The sequence below is a fragment of the Chlorocebus sabaeus genome, chromosome 29, assembly GCF_047675955.1.
Source record: "Chlorocebus sabaeus isolate Y175 chromosome 29, mChlSab1.0.hap1, whole genome shotgun sequence".
Classification (NCBI taxonomy): domain Eukaryota; kingdom Metazoa; phylum Chordata; class Mammalia; order Primates; family Cercopithecidae; genus Chlorocebus; species Chlorocebus sabaeus.
The window spans coordinates 15,671,801-15,681,120 of NC_132932.1; the positions used below are offsets into that span (position 1 = coordinate 15,671,801).

Here is a 9,320-nt window from a genome sequence, read left to right on the forward strand (position 1 = left end):
GATGGTGTCCTCAGACCGAAGCCAACTTTCCTTCCTGCCCACAGAAGCTCAAGCCCAGGTGTCCCCACCACCCCCTTACCCTGCGCCCCAGGAGCTCACCCAGCCCCTCCTGCAGCAGCCCCGCACCCCTGAGGCCCCTGCCCAGCAGCCCCAGGCAGCCTCCTCACTGCCACAGTCAGACTTTCAGCTTCTCCCAGCCCAGGTGAGTCCTGGCAGCAGCGTTGGTGCGGAGGGAATGCTTGTTTTGCTCTGAGTTCCAAGCTAAATGGTCACCTCCTTACTCTCTGAAGGGCTCATCTTTGACCAACTTCTTCCCAGATGTGGGTTTTGACCAGCAGTCCATGAGGCCAGGCCCTGCCTTTCCTCAACAGGTGGGTGGATCACCCCTGCCTTCCCCTCCCTTGGTGCGTAAACTGTACCATTTAGGTTGTTCATTGTGTAGAACTCAGAACCAAGCAGACCAGACATGCCACTTCCCTGGTTCTGGATGTGTTCTGTGACTAGAAGAGCCTTTCATCTTCTTTGGCCCTAAAACGCTGGCTTTGGCTGTGTTATTTAGTATCAGGCTTCAGCAGAGGAACTATTGGAATAATTGGCAGGAGACTTTTGATGACACTCTTCGTTGTAGAACTGTAAAATCATGAACACTGGAAGGGACACAGCACCCGCCTCCTCAGTGCCCTCATGTTGAAACTGAGGCATAGGGAGGGCGGCACCTGCTCCCTCCGCAGGGTCAGAAGGTGGCGCCACATTTTGCCTGCACCCAGGCTGGTGCACCTAGCACAGCGTGTGGCCTCCTGGGGAGAGCTCAGTCCTGGGCAGTGAGGGGAGCTCCTTCTGTAAGGTATTTTCAACTCGGCCACTTGCTTTTACAGTTTAGTTTCTCCCTAACTTGACTATTTTTAATATTCCTAGATTTTATGGTATTCAAGACTGGACCCTCCGATGGATTAAGGAGTAGAAGAAGGGTTGAACAGTTTCCAGAACTTTTTTTTTTTTTTTTTTATCTGTCGCCCAGGCTGGAGTGCAGTGGCATGATCTTGGCTCACTGCAACCTCCACCTCCTGGCTTCAAGCGATTCTCATGTCTCAGACTCCTGAGTAATTGGGGTTACAGGCGTGCACCCCTACGCCCAGCTAATTTTTGTATTTTTAGTAGAGACGGGTTTCACTATGTTGACCAGGCTGGTCTTGAACTCCTGACCTCAAGTGATCCACCCGCCTTGGCCTCCCAAAGTGCTGGGATTACAGGTGTGAGCCACTGTGCCCGACCAAGAACTTAATAATAATAAAATAAATTAAGATAGCTGTTTCCTAAGTAGGCCACAGATGAAGCTTTGTGGCAAGAACCAATCCTCCTTGCCTCCCTATTTTCTAAAGAGCCATTTTAGTCTAGATGGGAATCAGTGTCTCCCTGAAAAATGATGGAAACTTCTTCTTTTGAGACCTCCTTTTTTTTAATGGCTTAGAAAATTAATTTCAGGAAAGGAACCTAAAATTGGCCACAGTTATAACCAGTCCTCAGAGAGGCTTTCTCATAGGGAGAAACTTGCCTGAGTTTCCTCCTTCTGAGTACAAAAAGGAAAGGCTTCCACTTTCTCAGTTTTCTAGAAACCAGGGAATAGGTCGGCGCAGTGGCTCACGCCCATAATCCCAGCACTTTGGGAGGCGAGGCAGGTGGCTGGCTTAAACTCAGGAGTTTGAGACCAGCCTGGGTAAAATACAGCAAGACCCTGTCTCTACAAAAAATACAAAGATTAGCCAGGCATGGTGGCATGTGGTCCCAGCTATTTTGGGAGGCTGAGGTGGATGGATCGCTTGAGCCTGGGAGGTGGAGGTTTCAGTGAGCCGAGATGGCACCACTGCACTCCAGCCTGGGCAACAGAGACCCTATCTTTAAAGAAAAAAGAGGAAGAAAGAAACCAAGGAAGAAAAGAGTCCATACTTTCTTGGTTATAGACAGAGCCTTTGAAGGGTTCCCATAGAAGGCAGTTTACAAAGGTCTTGGTGAGGCTGAGGAGACATGTCTGAGGGGCCACAGAAACCATGACCGCTGGTATCTCTTGGGATGGTGTAGTGGGCTGGGGAAAAGTCACCGCGCTGTGGGCCTCAGGGGCCCCTCCTCCACCCCAGCATCTGCCTGCCTGACAAGAATATCGTACATACATCACCACAAGAGCAAAGCACTCTGGGATCCTGGAAAGAAGGGAATATGTATTAGTTTGCAAATCAAGCTTGGCTCTGGGAGCACATTGCAATACTCGCTTCCTCCTTGGAAGCAGAGGTGTGGCCTTCCTCACGTGACCTTTGATGCTTCCAGGTGCCTCTAGTGCAACAAGGTTCCCGAGAACTGCAGGACTCTTTTCATTTGAGACCAAGCCCATATTCCAACTGCGGGAGTTTCCCAAACACCATCCTGACAGGTGAGTGAGCCACCCCTCAGCTTCTTTACTGCTTTTATTTTGTTGTGTGTTTAGGTACCTTCATACGATAGTTTAAACAACATAATATTATATAAAGCAAAAAGCGAACGTTGCCTGGGTCAACTTGACTCTTTGAGATGCAGGTATCCAGCCTCAGAGACCGTGACGCAGGGCGGTGGGCCTGGTAGTCAAAGCCTTTTCTGAAAGATTTCGTCTGGCCGGGCGCGGTGGCTCACATGTGTAATCCCAACACTTTGGGAGGCCGAGGCAGGCGGATCATGAGGTCAGGAGATCAACACCATCCTGGCTAACACAGTGAAACCCCGTTTTTACTAAAAAATACAAAAAAAAAAAATTAGCTGGGTGTGGTGGCGGGTGCCTGTAGTCCCAGCTACTCGGGAGGCTGAGGCAGGAAAATGGCGTGAGCCCGGGAGGTGGAGCTTGCAGTGAGCCGAGATAGTGCCACTGTACTCCAGCCTGGGTGACAGAGCTAGACTCTGTTTCCAAAAAAAAAGAAAGATTTCATCTTAGGTGACTGATGACTGTTCAAAAGGAAAAAAAAACCTGCAAACATTGGGAGTTGTGCAACTGACTGACAAGAATGTAGACTCCAGGGCAAGAACTGTGGGCCTAGGGCTGGTCAGGACGTGTGGGATGGCAGTTTAGGGGACCGTCATCAGCTGGGTTTGCTTAGTAGCCTGGAGCCTTCATGCCTCCTAAGTGTACTGTTTTCCTCTCTGGCCACCCCTTTCAGAAGACTCCAGCACCAGCCTGTTCAAAGACCTCAACAGTGCGCTGGCAGGCCTGCCCGAGGTCAGCCTGAACGTGGACACTCCATTTCCACTGGAAGAGGAGCTGCAGATTGAACCCCTGAGCCTGGACGGACTCAACATGTTAAGTGACTCCAGCATGGGCCTGCTGGACCCCTCTGTTGAAGAGACGTTTCGAGCTGACAGACTGTGAACAGAAGGCAGTGGAACAGAAGAATGTTTTTCTGCAACCGCCAAAATAGAATGGAATAGAATGGAGCCAGCGGACTGCCGGCTTTCGTTATCTTGACATAGAAGGAACCAATGCCACGGCTCCAGGCTTTCAGATGAGGTCCCATCTCAGACACTGTGGCTTCCTCCAGATCACACAGCTATGTACTGCCTCTCCAGCCTGTGGCCAAAGTCGTGTTGCAGCAGGCAGGCTGCTTGGAGCTTCCCATGAACTGGAAAGCTCATCTCCATTGCATCTTTTTCTTGGCCTTCCAGTCCATCGATGTGTAAGAGTAGGAAATATCGTGTCACTGGAGGCCTCCGTGGCATTGTGTAGTGCTCAGAACCACTGATCTCCGGCTGCACCGAAGGCGGGTCCGGAGTGGGAGGCTCAGCCTGGAGCAGTGGCCCCGGAGGGGGCACCTCGATGCCTGCTCTGACCTGACCCGGAGGGTGAGGCCCTCCAGCAGGGGACATTCCCAGGCTGAGCGGACCCCACAGCTCTCTGCCATGCCTGATTTACCACATGAAGAAGTTTTTGCCACAAGTCCGAGAGCAGGCTTGAGTCAGGCAGACTGAAGGCTAATTTTCATTTTCTCCCAGTTGGTTTCTGCTGCTTCAGAAAAGTACACCTTTTCCTTATGGACCAGAGGAAGAGGAAGACCATTTTATCAGTCACTGAAAAGAGTCCCCTGGCACTGATGAGCCTGACGAGAACTATGCTCCTTCTTGGGGGGTGGGGAAGGAAGACAGGGACTGCAGCTATCTCACACTCAGTGGCCTCCAAACTCCGGACAAGCACAGACCTCCCCACGAAGAGCAGCTGGAGGAGCTGTGGCTCTGTGGGCTGGGAGTTTAATGTCACCCCCGCAGACCGTAAGCTCCTTGAGGGCAGGGACAGTGCCTTATTCATTGTTGAACCCATAGCACCTAACACGTGCGTGGCAGCACACTCGTGTGCTGGCGTGAGTGCTGCAGAACAGCGTGTGCAGTGCATGATGAATGACTGCGTCCGCCATGCTGTAAGGCAGGCTCATCTGTAGCTATCCCCCGTCCCTGCCAAATCTTCTCAGAGCTTTAGCTTTTCTAGCACTCGTGCCTCTGGTGAAGCATGCACTTTAATATGCTTTGAACACTAGGTGACCAAACCACAGTGAAGCCGGGCACTGCATTCTCCGTGGGCTGTGCTCCATGCAGGTGGGTGGGCGCTGTCTTCTGAGTACATCCGAAAGGGCTGAGCAGGTGAGGGCCCTGAGGGACCCTGTCTGGGCCCCACCCAGGAAGATCTTCCCTCTCAGATCCATGTTTGGCTCTAAATTGCTTCAAGTAGAGAGTCATTCTTTGAGGTTGAAAAAATAGTTTATAGTAAAACGAAGGCCTAATTCATGGAACCATCATTAGTCATTAATACCCTCTCATAAAATAGATGGACCAGATTTCAACCACCGCCTGCCTCCTCTAACTTAGGTGAAGCCAGTAGGTTTGAAGCGGGCAGAGCACTGCAGGGGAGGGATCTAGGCTGTGAGAGGACAGGGTAGAGAGGAGGAGAACCCTGAAGGAGAGACGAAAGATGCCAGGATTTTTGCTTGGACAGCCATTGCCCTTCCAGGAGACCCTGGAGTGTATTGAGGGTCGCTGGACTGCTCCACCCAGAGGAGCAAGGCTGTACAATGAGGGTCTGAATCTGGCACACCTGTCCCTTATGTAAAAGGAGTCATCGTCACAAGACCCTGAGCTGGTTAGCCTCTCCAGACCTCATTCCATTTCTATCTTCTGACCTTGCCTCTAATCTTTAAAATAACCCTCATGGGGTGCCCCTCCACCTTCCTCTGGAATCTGTTTCACATTTGCCCCAAATCTTTGCTGTGGAATTGGGAAATCAAACCAGAGTTCTCCTCGCCTGATTTCCAGCTCAGGAAGGGCCTGCTGGCCTGCCCTTGCCAGCCCTGTTCCCAGTTACACTTTCAGATCCCTTTGTGCTCAAGACCTCAGAGGGGAGACTTTCTGTTAAAGAGCCTTTAGTCGCAATGCTACCCAGCTCCCCAGTGTGCCAAAAAAAGCCAGCTCCTGTGTCAAAGGGCTCCCAAACCTGATCTCACTCCCAACAGGGGATGGTGCTGATATTATAAGAGTTGTGTTTTTATAAAACAGTTCTCAGCATAGTCCACTTTTCACATAGTGCCTTACCCGTGGGTATCATCATATCAGGGTCCCAGTTCAGTTTGTCTGCACAGCAGCCACCCTGCCTGGCAACAGGAGACCCCAAGACCTACACAGTGAACCCCACTGCCCCACAGGGGTTCTCCAGGTGACTTGTGAAAACAGGCCTCCAAGGGAAGGGATTTATTTGGGGACGTATACTAGGGGCAATATGGTTTAGCACTGAATTCAATTTGTCCTTAGGTCTATGAGTACAGTCGTTCCTTGTGAAAGGTTTTGGGCCTTGTACAACCCACTCTGCCTAGAAGGTGTGGAGGACTCACCACGGGCAGGGTCGCCCTGGCCCGCAGCACGTGAGCCTGCACTCACTGTGGCCTTTGTAACAAAACCAGTTGTGGTCCTCAGCATTTAAAGCAGCTGCATACTTCAGAGTAAACTATTTTTCAATATTTAGTTTTGTCACAAGAAATCGATCATTGTACTACTCTCACTTATAGCAGTTAAACAGCATAGAGCTAAAACCCTGTCTGCATTTCCATTTTTTCTTTCTGTATGGTTGTGGGTTTTAGGACATAGAGTGTTAGAAGGGTTTCTTGATCATGTCATGAATTCTCCTTTGTCCTGTTTCTCCTGTTTCATTTCTTCTCCGCCTGCTGTATATTACCTGAGCTGGTGGTGTATCTTCAAGTCCATATGCGTATTTGCAGACCTTTCCATTCCCACTCTCTTGTTGGCTCTTCTGATTTATGCACAGATGGTTCCCAGCATGTGTCCAGTGCTTCGTGGATGGGACCATCCCAGCAACTAATCAGACTTCCTGCCAGTGTCCTGACCCCCAGGGCACCCTGTTCAACCATATTTAAAGATTGGAATTTGTATAAAGTTGCTTCCAAGTTTTATAATGCATCATTTTACATCTTTCGTAATTAAAAGCAGCACAATGAGGTTGTCTCTGCATTTGGTGGTGTTTTTCTTCACTTGGGTGAGGGGTTGATGGGGAGCCTTGCTCTCACCGCCTCCTGCACAGCTCAGCCTGCAGCTGGGATTTGGGGCCTGGGCAAGGCAGGCCTTGCAGCAGCCGTGGGTCAGGCCTTCTTGTTATGCATGGAGGGGCACTCAGTTCCCTTAGCTGGAGGCAGCTCAGTCTCCTGCCCCCGCAGCCAGCACCCCTCCACACGTCTGCCCACCGCCCTTCCTCCACCAGATGCTCCGTCCTGGGTTGGCCTCTAGCCCTGTCCCTTCCCCAGACCCCCATCCCCGCAGGGTTCAACGCGAACAGCCACATCCAGCGCTTGTCATAAAGGTGACTGTCTCCTGAAATCTTACTTGGAAATCCTGTCTCTGATTGTAACTTCCTGAGACCCCATTTCCACTCTGGTCCGCACACACGCTGTTCTTTGACCCCACTGAGAATTCTTCCCTGTCCCCTCTTCTCAGCCTGCCCATCCTCTCCTAGCTTTCCTTGCTTCTGCCCGGGCCCACCTGGCTCGTGGCCTACGTGACACCCACAGGCCCCTTCTCCCACCACCACACCACTCAGGCTGAGCTTTCTGTTGCTGGGAGCCTTGTGGGAAGAACCAGCACTTCCAGGCTGTGCTGACCCAGCCCTCTCCTGCGGCGTGGGGCACCCACGCCCTTCTCTCCTCAAGACTCATCAGACCACATGAGGGCTTCTTGCCTCCTATCCAGGCCACCTGGGCCAGCTCCCTCCATGTCCCACCTGCTCCCCATTCTGTCCCATAACCCGTCACGCCTTCCCCAGCGTCCCTCTGCCTTACGAGGTCCCATTTCCACATCAATCTGACCTTCCCCAAGGACTTGCTGATGTTCTGGGGCCTTCTACTTAGCCCTCTCTGATGGCACCTCCCCATCAGCCTGTGAAGATGCCCAGTCTCCTTCCTCAGAACAGAAAACACCCCTTTCCCCACCAGCTAACCCTCATGCCACAGCCCTGTGTCCTGCCTCTCCTGGAGGAGCGCTCCTGCTCAGCTCCCTTCGCCTGCAGCCCCAGGGAGCCCTCCAGGATCCCCTACTCTCCTGCCTCTGTCCAAGGCCCTCTGATGTCAGCTGCATCCCTGAAGCCCTTCGGCCACTCCCTCCCTCCAAAATCCTCTCTGGCTCCAGTAAGGCTTTTCTCCCTATTCTACCACCCAGGCTATGCCTGTCTCCTATCATCCTCCCCCTCCACCATCCTCTGCTTTCCATCAACCGTCCCAAACTACCTTCTCCAGCCCTCCAAGCCTCCTCCACACCCCTTCTCCTCCACACCCCTTTCTCCTCACCCCTCCTCCTCCTCACCCCTCCTCCTCGTCCATACCCCTTCTCCTCTACACCCCTCCTCTTCCTCCACACCCTTCCTCCTCCACACCACACCTCCTCCTCCTCACCCCTCCTCCTCTTCCTCACCCCTCCTCCTCCTCCACACCCCTCCTCCTCACCTCTCCTCCACACCCCTCCTCCTCCTCCACACTTCCCCTCCTACACACCCCTCCTCCTCACCCCTCCTCCTCACCCCTCCTCTTCCTCCACACCCCTTCTCCTCCACACCCCTCCTGCTCCACACCCCTCCTCTTCTATACCCCTCCTCCTCCACACCCCCCTCCACGCCCCTCCTTCTCACCCTCCTCCACACCCCTCCTCCTCCTCACCCCTCCTCCTCACCCCTTGTCTTCCTCCAAACCCTTCTTCCTCCTCCTGTCTCCTTCTCCACACCCCTCCTGTTCCACATCCCTCCCCTTCCATACCCCTCACCCTCCTCCAAACCCCTCCTCCTCCTCCACACCCCTTCTCCTCCACACCCCTTTCTCCCCACCGCTCCTCCTCCTCACCCCTCCTCCTCGTCCATACCCCTTCTCCTCTACACCCCTCCTCTTCCTCCACACCCTTCCTCCTCCACACCACACCTCCTCCTCCTCACCCCTCCTCCTCTTCCTCACCCCTCCTCCTCCTCCACACCCCTCCTCCTCACCTCTCCTCCACACCCCTCCTCCTCCTCCACACTTCCCCTCCTACACACCCCTCCTCCTTACCCCTCCTCCTCACCCCTCCTCTTCCTCCACACCCCTTCTCCTCCACACCCCTCCTGCTCCACACCCCTCCTCTTCTATACCCCTCCTCCTCCACACCCCCCTCCACGCCCCTCCTTCTCACCCTCCTCCACACCCCTCCTCCTCCTCACCCCTCCTCCTCACCCCTTGTCTTCCTCCAAACCCTTCCTCCTCCTCCTGTCTCCTTCTCCACACCCCTCCTGTTCCACATCCCTCCCCTTCCATACCCCTCACCCTCCTCCAAACCCCTCCTCCTCCTCCACACCCCTTCTCCTCCACACCCCTTTCTCCTCACCCCTCCTCCTCCTCACCCCTCCTCCTCACCCCTCCTCCTCGTCCATACCCCTTCTCCTCTACACCCCTCCTCTTCCTCCACACCCTTCCTCCTCCACACCACACCTCCTCCTCCTCACCCCTCCTCCTCCTCCACACCCCTCCTCCTCACCTCTCCTCCACACCCCTCCTCCTCACCTCTCCTCCACACCCCTCCTCCATACCCCTCCTCCTCCTCCACACTTCCCCTCCTACACACCCCTCCTCCTCACCCCTCCTCCTCACCCCTCCTCCTCACCCCTTGTCTTCCTCCAAACCCTTCCTCCTCCTCCTGTCTCCTTCTCCACACCCCTCCTGTTCCACATCCCTCCCCTTCCATACCCCTCACCCTCCTCCAAACCCCTCCTCCTCCTCCACACCCCTTCTCCACCTCCTCCA

The 9,320-nt window shown here is 53.8% G+C and overlaps 1 protein-coding gene across 6 annotated transcripts in view; it reads left to right on the plus strand.

Annotated features, from left to right (window-relative positions):
* Positions 1–6,519, plus strand: part of CRTC3 (CREB regulated transcription coactivator 3) — a 118,219-nt gene extending 111,700 nt beyond the window's left edge. For 4 of the 6 annotated variants that reach the window (XM_007990461.3, XM_007990462.3, XM_007990463.3 and 1 more), the window contains exons 12-15: positions 2–202; positions 291–371; positions 2,320–2,422; positions 3,177–6,519. In XM_007990461.3, coding sequence (XP_007988652.2) covers positions 2–202; positions 291–371; positions 2,320–2,422; positions 3,177–3,385 — 594 coding nt within the window. In that variant the 3' untranslated portion in view covers positions 3,386–6,519. The remainder of the gene's footprint in view (position 1; positions 203–290; positions 372–2,319; positions 2,423–3,176) is intronic. The other 2 variants (XM_007990464.3, XM_007990466.3) reach the window with 1 other exon arrangement.
* The last annotated feature ends 2,801 nt before the right edge of the window (positions 6,520–9,320 follow it).